The sequence below is a fragment of the Ceratosolen solmsi genome, unplaced genomic scaffold (genome assembly GCF_000503995.2).
Source record: "Ceratosolen solmsi marchali unplaced genomic scaffold, CerSol_1.0 scaffold2, whole genome shotgun sequence".
NCBI lineage: Eukaryota > Metazoa > Arthropoda > Insecta > Hymenoptera > Agaonidae > Ceratosolen > Ceratosolen solmsi.
In genome coordinates, this window is record NW_011948422.1 from 4,730,744 (window position 1) to 4,750,216 (window position 19,473).

Sequence of the window (19,473 nt, forward strand, 5' to 3'; positions counted from 1 at the left end):
AAATTATACATTGATTTTGAAAATGCATTGAAATTTTGCTTTTCATAAAATAAATATTGATAACAGATGTCAACGTATACTCGAATTCTTAATGATTACTATAAAAGAAGCACTTATCTTTGCTGCTTTGAAATTAATAACAATAATAAATGTATTTGGAGTCTAGGAGATAAGATTTGGCGATAAGATTTCGAGATAAATTCGGTTAAGTGAAAACTCGCATTTCATGCTAAGTTCGACTAGAAAATTTCTTACAGCATTAATAAAATTTGACTTTTATATAAATTAATTACCATAATAATTATGACGTTATTTAATTTTTGTATTACATTGAATCTAATATTATTTGTAATTCATTGTGCTGGATTTACTTATCCTCAATTAAAATTACTGAATATTGTAAGATAAATTTATACGGAGATATAACAATTTCTAGTGAAAAATAATAACTTTAACATATTAAAAATATATTATATATAAAATTATATATTTTTATTTAATTTTTAAAACAAATAATATTTATTATAAAACAGATATTTAGACATGGTGATCGAGATTTGAATGACGACTCTGACGGAGATTTAACAATCGTAAGTAACTATCCAGATATACTCTATTGATAAATATGGTACATTCCATATTTTTTTCATATTGTAATTAGTGTAAACAATATATAATTGCAAGCATATATCAAATCTGTTTTGAATTTTGCCAATAAATAAAATAATTCTATGATTTATCTTTTACTATCAATTTTTACATGAACATATATAAAGAATTATATATTTTTTTTATTTCATTATTATTTAAGTTAATTTACAATAACAATTACAACCATTTGTGTTTATATATTTAATTTTTACTCCGAAACAGTAGTAATTGTTATTCGTCCTTCGTTATGCTAATATAAAAAATTTTACGCTATAATATTTTCACATACTTACTTAGTCCTTACACTTAATTATCGTTTTATAGAAAAATCATTCTATCTGTTATAATAAATATTTGACAAACATAATATTTTTTTATAAATTTCATAACTGTGAATAAGACATAATTGGGCACGATGAAAGGTATAAAAACTGAACTTTTATTTATATAAATTATTAATAAATAACAAAGGAAAATATTTGTAGCTAAGTATTTTTTAATACTGTCATTATTTGCTGAATGTCAGATTTTTCTCTAAGGCTATGAAACATATTTTCAACAACTTCTAATCTTGAAATAATGAAATAATATCAATGACTATTATAAGCACTACACCCGTTACATTTTTGTTGAGTGTTTTAGACGCGGTCATTAAATATGTAATTGTCGTTGGCGCTTGTGATATTCTGCATTCAAATAGTAGTTAACTGAATTAAGGCGAAATTGTTAAACTGTTTAAAGTAGTGCAAATATGACGGAAATATGACTGGAATTTACCGTAATATATAAATATTGTATAAAGCATAATAAAAAAATTTCAGGAATTACAGTACTTTGAAAAATTTTATTATTTCTTGTATTTGAAAATTACAAATCGTTAATCATAATGTGAAAAACTATTGAAAAATACATTTAATTATTAATAATTTGATCTATCAATAAAATGCATCATCGTTTCTTTATTAAGAATTTAATGGTATTTTGTGATATGATATTTAATTTCATAGTAAGCTACTAATAATTTTAAGAAATATATAAAATTTTTTTGACGTAGTGCAATGAAAGGAAATTATTATTCGTCAAGTTTTTAAAACTTCAATCATAAATATTAATTACGTGGTATTTTTATTTTTAATTTTTTTTTTCTTTTTTCTTTTTTTTTTCATATCATTACTATAAATTATAGCTATCGAATTCCTATATTTGGTACGTGTCTATGTCAATTATCATGTCTCATTGATTTTAATTTCTTTAATTATTATTTTAAAATTGAATTTTAACTAATATTTCTCCATGTAATATAACTAATTGCGAGTAAAATAATTAATTTTCACTTTACAAGCAGAAATACTTATAGCAGTCTATTAAATACAATCATTCCTCTAATAGTTATAAATATTTATGAGCTAAATATGAATTTTAGGAATTTTAATTTTTACACAATGAATATGAAAAATGTTTCTTATATATTAACAGATCTTCATGTACCTCGAATTTATGATATGTATAAAAGAAATATTTGATAAAACTTTTTTCTTTTTTCTTTTTTCTTTTTTCTTTTTATTTCAATTTGAAATTGCTAAAATAGCACAAGAATGTATCAAATAATAGGTGAAAGTGGCAATTATTTTCAAAGAATTGCAAATATTGTGCATTAAATTTGAATGTTATGATTGAACGTAATAATCAAATTTCCATTTGGGAAGAGCTTTTATTAGTCCTAATAAATAGAGATTATAAATTGCCGAAAATGTAAAGCATAAAATTTCGTTCATCATCTAATGTTTCATTCCTGACAAATAGCAGTATGCAAATTAAAAAGAATATGAAAATTTTTCAGCGAGGCAGACAAAGAGCTTACTATCTTGGTGAGATACTTCGTGAGAAATACGGAGATTTCTTAGGTGACATTTACGAACCTGCTGCCATCTTTGCACATTCTACCGAATTCAGAAGAGCAAAACTGAGCTTACAGCTTCTTTTGGCTGCTCTTTACTTACCTAAGAAACATCAACGGTGGCATGAATCATTAGCCTGGCTACCAATTCCATTTTCTTATGCTAATGCGAATGAAGACATCTTTTTATTTCCAACTAATTGTCCACGGTATGACGACATCTGATCGTTGAGAGTGATTTTTATTGGACAAAAATTTTATTTAAACATAGCACTACAACAAGTTAGATAATATTTAAGCGACAGTATGAAATTTATCTTCAAATCACATTATCGCGTGTATACATTCCTAGTGCATACACATAGTTAATTATTTTATTATAGACTCATTATTTACCAAGTAGTTGTGAAAAATTTAACAGAGTTAAATATGATTTTCATTTAACGTAATATAGAAAATTAATTGGTATAGAAAAGGGAAATTGATTCATCTAAAATCACGCAACGTTTCATTACAATCAAGAACTTGTATTATAATTGTTAAAATTGTCATTATAGATTTCAGCAAGAATATAATTATATCAAATCAACACCTGAATATCAAGAAATTTTAAATTCGTACGGCGAATTGATGTTTAACTTAACCATGCTAACAAGCGTAGAAATAAAGGATTTTATGGATATGTTTCAATTATTTCATAAAATTAAAGCAATGGAATCTATGAATCAATCATTATCATACTGGATGAAGGATATTTTATCCAATGATTTCTTTATCAATGCAGTCTTTCTACAGTACGATTTTTATAAATTCACGAACTGGACAAGGAAAGTTAATGGTGGTAAGAGCAGTTATTTAAACTTTTTTTTCTGACCGCTTGGATACGCGAAATCTAAGGGTTTTTTATATATCTTTGAAAGGGATTATTTTTACAGAATCCGTAATGAAAAATCTTTATTTTCTTAATAATCGCTTCATCGTTAACAGCCTAACACTTGTGTTAATATAAATAATCAATATTGGATTTTATTCATTTATACATTCATTCATATACTCACGGGCAATATCAAAATATGAAATTTTATTGCGCAAATTAATCGCAAATAGTTTCATTTCCGCTGTCGATTGAATGTGTACCATCGCCAATTCACTTTCTCTTACCGAAGATAATACCTTGTCGCCCACACTTCCTGCTCTTTGGATGGTATGAATTTTGAAATTTATTCGTTACAAGTCGCGCCATTAAAGTGGATTTTCTGATTGGATCTCGTGCATCAGAAAATTTGGAGAATTATTTTCAGGCGACTATTTCCAGGGGTGTACGTCTTTATAAGGTGAACGACTTAAATGACCCCATTGCGTGAACTTTTTTTTTGCATAAATTGTAATCTCCGCTCGAAAAGCACTTAAAATAAAAACGTCTTGCACTTTCTACTTTTCTCGCATAACTGCCTTTCGACAATAGAAGCTCGCACTCATATTTTCGAGCCTCCGCCATTTTTTCAACTGCAACGTACGTGTGAAAATCTACAATGTACCTGCTTATATTGTACATTTATATTTATCCTTATCGTATAATAGTTCTATTTTACAATTAACAAAACAAAAACAAAAACAAAAAAAAATGAAGAACAGAAGCTTTTACTTCTACGATTAAAGATTGACGTTGCAACTGATGCTGATGCAAACAAAATTTGTATTCGGATAATTATAAATGAAACACATCGTAGCACTTACGTTTGAACAATTTTGATATCGTTAATTATAATATAGATTAATAAGTAATTAATTTAAGAATTCTGTGTCGATATAATAATTTTCAATACCATTCGTTTGAATTTTAAATGCGATTTGTAATGTAAGTGATAAAATATGTAATTTTCTGTAAATGGATATAGTACATTTTGTTTTATGTATTCGATGAATTAGAAAATATTTAAATAAAAATGATATATAAAAGAAATTGAATAAATGAACGTTCAAAAAATTTCAGGAAATGTTTTTTGCACTTACTTCTACACTTGTAACTTTTAGAATAATCAAACTATTGGAGTATCTTTTGAAATTAATAGTGAATAGCCAATTTTCTATTGTTTTAAATATGAATTCAACAATACATTCATTTATATTAATATAATTCAATTAAATTTATAAATTATAGGTTTCAAATTAGTTCAGCGAGTATAGCCGTATAGATTGTTCTTTCGGAACGCATAGTTTCACAATAAATATAATAATTATGGAATTTTATTGTCCAATACGATATCATTGGTCTGGTCGTTCATAATGATACATAATAATACTTGATAAATGACAATTGTTTATTTAAAATTTTAGGCTCTCTCGTAAGGAAAATTATCGATGATATGATAGATAAGATCGAACATAATAGTATCAATAGGCGTAAAATATTTTTGTACGGCAGCCATGAATTATTTATTGCTAGTGTTTTACAAACTCTGAAGATTTGGAAACCTCACATACCTCAATATTCGAGTGCTATTGTCATAGAACTACGTGAATATCGGGATAAAAATTTTGTCAAGGTATTTGGTTTATGTTTAAAATTTAAATTATAAATTACACACACACGCGCGCACACACACATATATATATATATATATATATATTCCATACTATAAATATTTAATTTCACAGATTTTATATTATGATGGATTACAATCAATACCCAAAGAAATGCAAATACCTGGCTGTCCAAGTCTTTGTCCAATATCGAAATTTATACAGTTAATATCTGATCAGTTACCAAATTACAATGAAATGATATGCGATGACAAGCCTATTAAATTATAAACAGCTGCTGTAAAATTAAAAGTGAAAATAAAATAAAAAGACTTTTTTTAAGCCTTATATGTATTTATATGTACAAATATCATTAATTAAAACTATTGTATATACAAAGTATACCGAAGACTAACATCTTTAGATATAATATTATATATATTTTTTTCATTTTAGGAATTTTAATAAACATTGTTATGAGATTTAAAATAATCCAAAAATAAACGACCGGTTTAAATAATTTTCTCTCTAATTATTCAATAATATTCAATTGTAAAAACCGAATGAAAAAAAGTCCAAATACATGAATTTTCAATCGAACTATATAAATTAAAATACTTTCATATTGCTTGAGATAAATTTTCATTTCTTATGCGTTTTGAAATTAGTTTATTACACTAAGTCCATAAAAAAAGTTTATATATTGTGTATACAATCTCACAAGTTTGTTACAATATATCAAATTTATTTCAAATTATAATCGTTTTTTGTTAATAAAAACTATCGTGTTGCGTGCTTATTTCTAAGTAGCTGTAAATTGTAAGAAATATTGCAAACAATATGAATTCGTACAAAAATAATGTAAGAAAATGTCTAGGAAAGATATTTTGCAAATACTCATAAAAAAAAAAAAAAAAAAAAAAAAAAAAAAAAAAAACCAAATCAACCACTAATTATAATAGCACACATTAAAATTAATATTTCCATGGCACATGGAGTTGAAATATGAATGAGCGAATAAAGTGAAAAATTGATTTTTATATTATTATAAGAAAAATTAATTTTGACTTTTGGAACGAATCACTTTTGTTGATATTATTGCATTAAGTAGTGAGTAAGGAGAGTACGCGAGTAAGAGAGTGAGGATAAATGTGAGGATTCATAAGAGGAGGGCAGCAAATTATTCGATCAATGATCGAATACGTATATATGAGATTTAACGGGACAAAGACATTTATTTGGGAATAAAGATAAAATTATGCATTTGAAAAATCCAAGTATGAAATATTGTCCGATATTTTATTAAGATATAAAATATATTTTATAACCCAAGAATAATGCAAGCGGTTATCTCGATAAGCTTTTCACAATGCACTGTGATCTTACATTATGGCTACCATAATAATACGCGTAGGTGGGTCATTTAGAATACTTTGAGATATAGAGCTTAAGGTGTTTCATTCGACGACTTTGATCCTTTCTCAATGCCCTGTACTCGGTCGTTGCGCCTTGTCATTGCCGAGAGTGTTGAAAGGAGATACATATAACTCAGTGCGTCAGTGACGGGTCGTTAAACTGATCTAGTGTGCGATTATCAATGATAATCGAGAAATCACTCGATGCTGATAATTCAAACATGACTGGTTGAGAAACTTGGCGCTGCAGCTGCAACGGAATTAGAGACAGAAACGCCACCGTATATATAATTAGAATTAGAAAGGACAAGAGATGAAGCGCTTCCGATGCATCATTATTATTATTAGATATTTTGTATTAAGTCGCATAAATATCCCTATGATAATTTCACGGAGATTCGATAAATATTGATAAAGCAGTAGTATTAAGAAACTATAAAGATATCAAACCTTGTACTTTGTGTACCTTGTATTTCGCATAATGACGAGGTTTAAAATTCTATAAAAAAAAAAAAAAAAAAAAAAAAAAAAAAAAAAAAAAAAATTAAATAAATAAATAAAAAACTAGAATAAATTTATATCTATCTCTATTATTAATAATATAATATTTGCAGAATTTGCGAATAGATTATGAATGTTTTAAAACACAATTATAATTAAAACTTAAATCATGATCGTTAATAATTTATCAGCTGTAATCCATCAATTGTTTAATAATTTTCTATTATTATAATTACTTCCACGGTAAAATTCTCCGATAATTTTGATAAATTTTGATAAATCACTCCTATACTATTTTAATTATCAATATTTGTTCAGTATATTTAGCTATATTTTTGAGTAGGCAACTTTTCTACAGGTATTTAATAACTTTTTTGTTTTTGCATCAACGATACTTCATTTAACTTCAGTTTCTTCGCTATTGTTCGTATTCCGTCCGCCGAACGAACCTCAAGTCGGCTATAAATTTTTAGTTAAAATTCAAAAAAGTTTTTCGGTTTAAAAATTTACTTTCGATACTCGTTATTTTTCATTTATCCTCTTATACATGATTATAGCCTAGAAAATTATAGCCGATATTTAAACATTAGCAGAATGGACATGTGTAGAGGAATTACAAGTGACGAGGCATTTGAGAATTTTGAAGACTCGTATATATGTATACATACATGTATGCACTATTCAAGTGAAAATTTTCGAAATTTTTACAGCCTAAAAAACGCTCTCCAATAATTATGGAATATTTCTTCCGCACTCGACTTTTATTAAGTCATTTTCATTTATCAAATAATTTGTTATGAAAGCGGTTTCTCTACATCATCCTATTATGTATGAGAAAGCGAGGATGATATCAAGCGGGTGTAAGATAAAACTTTCACTTTTTAATGTTGAAATGATTCTTGTTTTATTTTTTCTGAAGAATGAAATAGGGGCATTCTCACTCTCGAACAAAAAAGAAAAAAAATTAACTTCCACCTTATTATAGAGTTATATAAAATTCTTATTTCGCGTAAGAATACGCTGAAATACTTCATTTTTAATAATTAAAATGTCTTTTCCATTAGAATGGGCACGCGCACACAGGCACATTTTAAAAATAAAATTGATAAAAATAGGCGAATTTATAAAGTATATTCACTTCGTGACATATAGGTCGTGGAATTTTTTAATTTTCCAAAGCTACGTGTCTTGTCGCGTAAATTGATCGTTGCATCGCCGAGCTCTCAAACTATTATTACTTCACTCAGGAAAAGTCTATTTTATTTAAAATTACATATGTATTTGTATGTTTCGGCTTGACTACGTTGCAACAATATGCGTTGGCTAAGCGAAATCGGTGCACATGCTCCATCTCGGTGGTCCTACTATTTCTAAATCCCCCCCGCCACCCCCTCCCCCCACCCCCTCCCCCCACCACTCCCCCCGCCTATCATCGCGCGGCATTATTTATTACAAGACGTATTACTGGTTCATGCTATCGCCTCTGCAGGAAATTCAGCCGTAGATCAAGGAGGGCAGTTGCTGCTGGTCTCCCTCTTTGCGCCCTTCTCTTTGGCCTTTCAAGCTCGCCCATCCCTCACTTCAGGGTTTTAAGGTAACGTATAGCGGCGATGGTGCAAAGTGCAGTGGCGTGCCGATCAAAAAAAAAAAAAAAAAAAAAAAAAAAAAAAAAAAACTCCGCCCCCCCGTACCAAAATACACCGGAGTTTTTCAAAGGCTCGGGTCAGGCGAGTTAGCAGACAGCGCAATCTCTGCACTTTATCTTCTTCACGCGACAATCCCACGCTTAATTGAATATCCACTTCAATTATATTACTGATTGATAATGCTTATGTTTTTATGCAAAAGATAAGAATAAAGAAGAGCTTTTAAGCTATTTCAACTGGTGAATTTAAAGACATTATTTTTCTAAAATTTTCGAATAATTTAACAATCCTCTTTATACTTTACGTATATTAGTTTAAAATTTCTGATACGAGAATGTCGTAATTCGTTAATTTTTTCTTTTTCTTCAATGGTTTATACATTAATTTAAATACTTCCATTCAATATTCATCCCAAGTTCAATTCAAAATCAAGCCAAATCTATAATTAAAATGACAATTACAATTACAATTATTAAAGAATTAAGTAGTTATATTTTATAGTTGTTATACTAACTTAAATTTCAAGTATATTTACTAATGGTATATCGAGCGATAAAATGAATGAGCAATTTTTATTCACTCGAATACTCAATTTAAGAATGCATAGTATTTCAAATTTTATATTTATATTTATCAAATAAATTTAAGTTAACCGAATCATTCGACGATGATGCAATTTTGACATATATATTCTGTATTTACACAACAAATGAATTAATACTTTTGACGATTATTGATAATTAGAATATGAAAGTGAGGTTGAAAAATTAAAAAAAAAAAAAGGATAAAGAACTATTATACGTACGTGTTACGCATAGATATTGTAAATTTTATATATTATAATTACCATACATGATAATTAAAAAATTTTTTTTTTATAATTTTTATGCATTCTAATGTTTATACGTACCTCAAGTATTGGACAGGTGATATGTTTGTAAATTTTTATTTCATTCATATACGTATCCGTACGTACATTATTTATTTTTCTTTTTTTTTTAAACTTTACTCCGATTTCTTACTTACATTCATTTTTGTATACATTGTTCCTTAACGGCGTATCTCCTGACATTTTCAAAACCTTCAATTCTCCGGGAACGTGAAATGTTACGACTCTTTTTTGTCATTCTTGCTGCTTCAGTAGTGCAACATTCGAAAATGAGAAAAATTGGAATTGTTTTGCGTTACAAATGTACATGAAAACTACAATTTTCTATAAAATAATAAGAAAATGTCATTAGTTAAATAAAAAAAAAAAAAAAAAACGAGGCGAGCAGCGTGTTTTGAAACTGTGTCAAGAAAAATTTATTCCGCAATAAATTATTTTCATTGTTACATTTAACGCAATTAAATTTAAAAATCTGTATTTATGCTCTATGAATTTCAGAATTCAATGTTCAATTAAGTTAACAATATTATTGTCTTGTCTAGATTAAGATTTTTCAAAAAACATGAAATTGATAATTTTTATTATTGTTTTTCAAATTTTATTAGCAAAAACGAATGTCAAACCGTATTTTATTTGATAAAGTTATTTATTAAATTCTTGTTTTTATGATGTTTGCATGCGATTAAAAATGCTAAATAATATTTCTATTCCTTAAATTTATTTTATAAAAAAAAATATAATACTTCCATATTATGACAAAGGACAGTGTCTCTCACACTCTCCCTATCTCTTTTACAAAAATCTAAATCCTGTCTTTGCGTTTTAGGATTAAAATTAAATTTACTAATTAGTCGCGATTAAGCATTTCTATAATTGCCTATATTTTCATAATGTCAACGCGCTAATTATTTACGCGAGAATTTAGTTCCATTTTCCCTAATAACGATGCAAAAATATCAAATAAAAAAAAATGCTCAGAAAATATAAGATTTTTCGGTGAAAAGCAAATGAACTATTCTTCTTTAATGATTAAATATTCACGTGAGCGGCTGCGTGCGTATGTACATATACATATTGGTGTGGGTAAGCCTGTTGGGTGTATACAATTGAAAACATATTTATTGTAAATTCAAATAATATCCATAAGCGAAGTGACTCTATAAAATATTTTATTCAACTATTTGAGTAACGTAATGCATAAACCTATCGCTATTCTTATATTATGTAATTATTAATATAATGTGAGAGTTCATTTGTTAAAATTAATTCTCGGGTTTTACTATTTTAGTATTTTTGTAAAAAATATTTTTTTATCATTATTTCACAGTATTGATATTGACATGATACTTACCAAATTCTTTTTACTCCGTTGTTGTTGAATGATGGTAATTTTTTTTTTTCTTTTTTATTTATTATTATTATTTTTTTTTTATTTTGATTTGTAATTTTCTGCTCAATTAATGTATGTGTGAAATCCTTTTACCATACTATTTTATGGTACTGGAAGAATATGTAGCTAATGTGATAGATAGAGTTAATGTGGGATACTGTTTTCTTTATTCAATAGAAAATGTAAACTCTTTAGTGCAATTTCAGTAGAATTATGTGTGCTTATCACTCAATGAAATAATCGTGAAAGATTATCAGCTGCAGAGAAGTAAAGCATGTATGGTGATATTTAACTTTTCTGTGATTATTTATCTATTAAGAACATTCCTTTCATTCACACATACCTTTTCATGAATATAAATGATACATATAAACCGCCTTATCAGTTTGTTAATAAAGTTTGCAAAGTGCTTTTTTTTTCTTATTTTTTTTTTTTTTTTTTGATTTTGTCGTTGAATATATCATCTTGTTGAGATGATGCTAATTCTAATTTAAATTATTCAAGGTACTACTTGTTTGTAGTTGTTATTCTGACTTTAAAATGCAATTATGAGCATTCGTATATTTATATTTCTATTTGAAATATTCTTTCTATATGTGAAGATAAAAAATTAGTTGAAAATTTGTTGAAATTTGTAGAAGCACGATTAATAATGATATAGAACGAACAAAATGAATTATCCGTATAATCTCTAATTGAAAATTAATTCTTTTTATACACAGGTTTTACTTTAATTTAATATTAATATCGAGAAATATATGTATAAATACGCTAAAGGTTTGTATTGTTAAAGATACGTGATTTCATGTAATCATAAAAATATAATACCTTGTAAACATTGCATTTTAACAATAAATTATGATATTTTTCAAAAGATAGAAAAATTTGAATAAATATATATACATTGTTGTATGTTGTCATTATTAAAAAAAGTCGTGAAAAAAGTACATTAAAATTTTAATTTTTAATTTTTAATTTTTAATTTTATTATATAAATAAGTCTAAATCATCTATGAAATGATAATGAAATTCAATATGCACATAATTTATCACTCTTAACGAATATTTAAAAAATATCAACATACTCTTCATGATGCTAACATAAAGGTTTCCTATGATTTAAAAATAAATTTACTATATAATGATAGTATTATATATTAATTATTTATTAATCTAATTGACTATGATATTCTATAAATTGAAAGAATCTAAATAATTATGTAAATGCATATGAATCATGTATGCAAAAGCATATAAAAATTATCAAGTAAATTTATGCGGGTCACTTGTAGAATTATAATATAATTAAAACAGTACATAAAAATTATTTGGAAATAAGTAAATATTATTGTGAGCTTTAATTTGATAAAATCGAGCTCATCGTTAAATGCCTCATATTTCCTCTAAATAATCATGATTAATTGAATTTTTTGATCGTTCAAGTGATTATATGATATTGAAATAACGAACGAGTAATAGAATAAATATATGTTAGGCTACTTTTACTGGACAAATAAAATTCATCTTTTATAAAATCTTCTACCGTGATGATATCACATTGGTAGAGATGAAAAAAAAAAATAGTAGAATTATTTAAAAACTTTTTTATTTTTAATGATATGCTAATCTTGTGTAGTTGAATCATTTTTCTAAAATTCACTACATTAATTGATTGTATTAATAGTCCTATTAATAGCTGCTTGAACAAATACCACTCACTAAAGTTAATATTCATTCTACTAATCCCTATGCCACAAGGATGATCGTTATATTCCCACTTATTTTATTCAAATCGAAAAAAGAATAAACTTTTTCTCGTTTCTCAAAGAATATATATATATATATATATATATATATATATATATATATATATGGGACATTGCCTTATGAGCTCAAATAAATGCATCTAGGACTGGAATACAGTATACGTTCTATCTTTCCTTTACTTTCGAGGGATTTAGGAAGGAAAAATGCTGGTTTTATATCTTTTCTCACTTCCTGAACACAGAAAGAGCAAGATATCACGCCATTGTGCTTTTCATATTATTTCTTCGTTACCGTAGAATTCCAAATGAACTACTGCTAATGCTTGGCTTCGATCAAATATATAAAAATATGCGTTAATATTGTCGAAAAATTAAATTGTAAATGCATCGATAGTGTAATAATTGACATTATAATTGAGATTTTTATTATTTAAAAGAAATGTTTTAAATGGTATTTAGCGATATTATAAATTTTTTATCAAACCTTAGAATCATCAAAACGAAAATAAACATAATTTAATCGAGCTTTTATTATAATTTTATTACCTGCATTATTAGTCTTTATATATATATATATATATATATATATATATATATATATATATTTTTTTTTTTTTTTTCATTATTTTTTCATGGTTACAAGATTATCCGTATAAATTCATTTATTGTTAATAACAATATTTTTATGTATGCATTTTTTGAAAAATTTCAATTGCTTTTTTTCTTCAATAGAATTACGTAAACATTAAATTGATCATAATATGTATCGGCTAGTGCAATTTTATTAAATAGAATATGTTTTATATTTAATATTCAAGTGATTGTATATATTATTTATGCCGTTCCATAAATATTATAATAATTCTATCCATTAAATTTTTATTAAAGGTGATAAAAAAAAAAAAAAAAAAAAAAAAATCAATACATCATCTGGTTTTATAATATAAAAAAAAAAAATTAGATAAATCTTAATTTTAAATTTCTTGAAAATAAAAATGATACAAGTTACATTCAAAAGTTTCGTACATAAATAAAAATGTTTTCATTTACCGGAATTGTCAAACTATGCTCATTCTAATAATTCTATAAATTAACATAATATTGAATTTTATACTTGTGCTTCATGTGCTTATAAAGACAATTTTACCGAAAATTTCTTAGGTTCAGCTCCAACTGTAGAGTATTCGATGCGTCAAATGTTTAAATATTAATCGAATAATAGAATGGAACAATTAGAAATACTATAATTAATAATAACCGTATTATTACGTCCATAAATGTTTAATTTATTTCTCTTATAAAATTACATTCATCGTTTCTGCTTTCTCCTCATGCAATAAAATAATTTTGCAACTAATGAAAATATCAATCGAAATTTAAAAATTGTGTTTTTCTAATAAACAGTTACAAACGAATAAGTTGCGCGGAGTAAAAGATCAACCCTTTATCAATAAGAGAGTTAAAGTGAAGAAAGTAGGAACGAAGTGGAATAAAACTAAAAATATCAATCGTAATTAAGGTAGAGAATGAGAAAATTAATTATGAATTAAGAATTCAAGAAAAAGCGAGGTAAGTGAGACAAAGCCAAAGAGATATAGAAAAGTAAAAGTACAGGATGCAGCACAGCATCTGTGGAAAGAGAATCGAGTTTTGTGCGGTGCAGCAATAGTAACGTAGTTTCTGTAATGGGCGGAAATTGTATTTCTCAGTGCCAAATGTCGATGGATTGTAAAAGTGAGTGCTTTCGTTGATGCCAACAATCGAATTCTCTATCACTGCATTGCTTTTCTCTGTAAATCTACAAGAGTTTTGACTACTTTCGATTAAACGAAGGATTTCTGTTCATTTGTGAGTACCGCTTTTATCGCCCTTTATTCTTATTTTAAACTACTTCTTTAGTTAGGCGCAAGTCTATATGAATGAAGTTTATTTAAATTAATTTTTATAAAAATTATAATACGAACGGCGTAATGTTTAATGTATCGTTTACTTGATTGAAAAGCGTTTACTTGATTGAATATTTTTTTTTTTTTTTTTTTTTTTTTTTTTTTTTTTTTTTTTTTAATTATTAAATAGTAAATAGTAGTGGCTTTTCTAACTTTATGAAATTAAAACTATAATATTTAAAATTATTAATTTCTGAATGATTTGGAAACAATAAGGAGCTAGCTTAATCAGTAATGAATTTCATCTTATGGAGATTTTATAAATATATAATTACTTAGGGATAGTGATTTTCATTGGCAAGAGAATGCGCCACGAATCAAATGTAATATATTGCTGTGATAAATTTCCGCAGCTTGGAACTGTATCCTTAATAAATAATAAATAATAATTCCTGAACTGCAGCAAGAGTGATAATAAGAATTATGTATTAGATAATTATATCTAGAAAATTATTCTTCACCTTTGCATACCGTCATTTTTCATCTCAATAATATTATAACCAAATATTGGAATCGAAGAAAAAAAATCGTCTAATTTTCAATATAAAACTCATATAATATTTCTTTATATAATAGTATTTATTCTACTTTATTTAAATCTAATATATTTAGATAAACATTAAGGTCGTGTATACCGAGATAATAATAAAATCTTAAAGAAGCAATAAATTTGTCGATGGGAAAACAAACAGATCAACTGAACGAGCTATTCTCGTAGATAGAATAAATTTAAAATTAAATTCGAAAGAAGAATATAGTTAAATTAATATAATAAATAATTGTAATTGTTTCTTTATATATATGTATATACTATAATTAATATTATTATCGTTTAAGTAGTATAAGTGAGTAATTTAGAATTAATCAGTCATAATATAGCATAATGAGTCTTTCAATGGGAACCTTTCATCTCTCTCTCTCTCTCTCTCTCTCTCTCTCTCTCTCTCTCTCTCTCTCTCTCTCTTTCTCTCTTTGCTTCTTATTACTTTCCCTTACATATACAAATTCTAGAGATACAGGTGATTTTATATTTATACAAAAACGAATACACGAACAATTAACTTCTGTTTTTATGTACTGAATCAAATGGATTTGTTGCAATTGAGAAAGTGACGGAACATTACTTACGGTACTGTATTACTTATAACGTATAGAAATAAAATGGCCTATTCATTCTCCACATACTACAGCTTCCAAAATATATAGCATGTTAGCTGTCTGAATTGTGATGTCATCACTACTGAAAACATATAAATAAAAACAGCATTTTAACTATATCGATTTCGATGTACACGAAAATCGTATTTCCAATAATAAAACGAATAGGTAAATGACAATGGGATACACAATTTATTAAACTTTGGTATGTTCATTTTCGATGCTCTATTTCTTTCAGAAGTATCTTCGAAGTAAATAAACTTCTGTTTTCCTTTTGTAAGTATTGTACAAACGCTTAACCAATTTATCTCTTTCTGTGTATTTTTTTTTTCCACTCAATTTCTGTTGTTCTCCTCTGTCTTTCCTTTTCTTTGGTACTACATTCTTGGCCAGCAAAGTCAGCAAAGAAAATATTTAGAACTGACTTCTCGCATTAAAAAATTGAATAAGACTTTTACCTTTTATCCTCAAACATATATAGCAATACCAAATCGGATAATTTTTCATTCTTCTAGTTACATTTAATTATAGAGTAAAAGGAAGCTGCTACAACATCAACACATTACTCTTATTTTGTCTATAACGTCAATATTACGATTTTAATATTATTAATATATATTATTATATATATATATATATAATATAATTCTATGGAAAATCAAATCTATCGTATATCGTATCAATCGTAATATAAAATATCGTATCAAATTCGTAATCTATTTTAAAAATATGTACGCCTGAAATATGCCATTTAATTAATTATCACGTGTAAATACCAAAAAATAAATGTAATGCACACTAATTATTATGTAATGTAATGCGACTCATTGGACTCGATTGTAAATTCAAATTGATTCTTTTCTCCCGAGAATCCCTATTAAATAAAGTAAAGTTGTATAATCGCTTTATTAATATTAATGTAAATCTTTCGGCTGATGCGCAATTTTCACCAGGACTGTGTAAATATTTGCCTATTACAATGATAAAGTAAAATGAAACAATTAGCTCCGCGTAATTTTTAATTAACCTTTAAATAAAGTATTTTATACTAATATAACTGGGAGAAAAGCAAGACGAGCTCTGGTTTTTCCGGGAAATTCAATGAGCATAAGTTCTAGTCTATTCCTCTTGTGTTGTATAGTGAGTGAGTGTCGGCAGTTGCGTATTGCCCTCGATTCAATAGATTCGCATTCATATATATTTGCATATTTGTGCGTAGGTAAGTACGCGTATAATACTAGTATGCATTTCGTACGCATATGTGTGAGTGAAGAAGAAGGTTGCTGCTACTGAAGAGGCATCCCGCATGCCTCGCAGGTGTCTCAAGTGCGCAGATTAATTAATGCCACTGTGAAGAGTATGGGAAATATATATATATATATATATATATATATATATGTTGAATTAGAATGAGTATAACGAAGTATTTTTCTCTCTTTTTTCCTTTCCAACATACTCCTTCATTGATATACGTATATCTTCAAGCTGGCGTATGTATATGGTACCTCGTGGAATGGTATTTTTTTAATGAATCCTTTTTAACTCGGTAAATAAGGCGAAAATTTATATACATGTGATTATAAAATGCAGTGCGCTTATGTCCATATCCTTCTCATTAATCGTTCGTACAACTTACTTTTCAAGGAGTAGTTTGAAATGTTTTTGAAATAAATTTTATTTTCAACTAATTTTTATTGCAAAAAAAAAAGGTTTTTCGGGCGATGAAATTATATTGAATTGCGCAAAGTAGCTGAATTAAGGGAAACATTGACGAAGACAGAATGGGGATGACGCGATGTAAACATAAAAATAATTATCGCGTAGTAAAAAAAAATACATATAATATCATACGAAAAATTTTATTAATTATTATATTGGCTTTTATTGCAGTTTATAATAACATTTAATATCAACGCTCTTTAATATAGCGCAATATATTATTTATAGTGAATAAATCATTGCCTATTCGAATTATCGTAAGTAAATAGGTAATAAATAAGTGTGTAGTGATGCAAATCTTTAGTTACCATAGAAAATTCAGGTGGGAATTCTTTTAAATTCGTCAACGCTGTACGTTCGTGTATCGGATTTCAAATATTCGTTCATTATTTACAATCTTCGGCTTTCATCTACAATGTCTCCCTTCGTGTTAATGCTTACGTATGCGTAAACTTTATAACAATAACATTCTAGTTACGTCTACAGAGTTGTTTATATCATTGTTAAATTATTTCAAATGCATAAAGTATTCGACAATTATTTTACACATATTTTCTTTGTTATATTTATCGGTTGAATATTATTCTTCTTATTCATATAAGAATACCAATCTTAAAGTGTATTTAATTTTATTCGACTTTCTTACAGTTTCCCGTACAAGCTACTTTTATTTATACACACAAGAGTGTGCGATTTATATAAGATACCGGGTTACGAGGAGAATAGAGACTGATATGGGTAACGAAGGGTAATGATTATCTCATGTACGTGCCAAATAATTGCGTCCGGAATATCATAATTCGGATGCTTTATCTTGATTACGAACCAGCTGCTGATTCAATTTCATGCGAAAAAGAGTAAAGTGAAAGTTTATCAACAGTGTCATTGTACATTAGAAGTATAAAAAAGAAATTTTTTTTAATTGTGTACATGATAAATTATTTAATATTTTGAATAAAAATTCTACTGTTATTCCAACATAATTTCAGCAATAACAGACGGTAGTCCGACATTGAAAAAAAAAAAAAAAAAAAAAAAAAAAAAATTTTCTTTATACTATAATTAAACATTTGTATTCAATACAACACATTTTTCATGTATTTTCAGCACATTGACATAAAGTTGAAATGAAGATTAATAATTGTCATTATAATTTCGTAATATATGTTTTATAATAACATTGAGACTAATAATTATAATTACGAATGTATAAAGTTATCTTTCTAATATATAATTCTTATGGTCCATAATTGAAAATAATGCTTATTGTTTTTTTCGTTTTGTTTTGTTGTTGTTGTTTTTTTTTTTATAATTTTTATATATAATAGATAGCTCAAAAAATCAATAGAATGTAAATACATAAAGTTTAAGAAATGAAGAAGCCGTTCGTGAACTTGATAGCCTCTAAATGAAAGGGCCTGATAATGTGAACGATTATACGGGAAGCACTTAGGTGTGAAATGTTTAATTACATCTTTGCTAACCAAAGGATGTTGCTGTCCATCATCCTATACTTGAATTCAGCCATACATTATATCCTCGCATGCTACGGATAATTCAACCATGTAATCACTTTACACGTCATACTTTCAAGCACGAAATTCTACATGAATTTACATTTATTATTGTCAGGGCCGTGATATTTGTGCTTATTAGCAGTATTCAAGTGCGCCCATTGTTGTGTCACTTTTTAAATCGATGTAATTATTCGTTTAATTTTATCTTTATTTTACATTTAAATTTGTAATTTATATTATAATAGCGACTACAACATAAAACTAAATTATCTGTCAGTATGTTATGTTGGGATGCTTTTATTAAATAAGAATGAAATATAAGTCTAGAAATTGTAATATTAAATAAATTTAGATACTTTTAGTATTGAATTTATTTATTGTTAATAATGAAAATGATTAATGATAAATATATCAATATCGTTCAAAATTAATAATACCATAATGGTGGTAATTGA

At 26.6% G+C, this 19,473-nt stretch overlaps 1 protein-coding gene and 1 long non-coding RNA gene across 2 annotated transcripts; both read left to right on the forward strand.

Moving 5' to 3' along the window:
- Positions 1-311: 311 nt before the first annotated feature.
- LOC105361855 (uncharacterized) lies at positions 312-2,790 on the forward strand. The gene is made up of 3 exons (XR_912856.1): positions 312-399; positions 534-590; positions 2,492-2,790. It is a non-coding gene; the product is annotated as an uncharacterized LOC105361855 (long non-coding RNA).
- A 328-nt stretch (positions 2,791-3,118) lies between these two features.
- Positions 3,119-5,362, forward strand: LOC105362031 (venom acid phosphatase Acph-1-like). The gene is made up of 3 exons (XM_011499356.1): positions 3,119-3,389; positions 4,886-5,094; positions 5,207-5,362. Exons 1-3 carry the CDS (start codon positions 3,179-3,181, stop codon positions 5,360-5,362), a joined length of 576 nt encoding a protein of 191 aa, XP_011497658.1. The 5' UTR covers positions 3,119-3,178.
- The last annotated feature ends 14,111 nt before the right edge of the window (positions 5,363-19,473 follow it).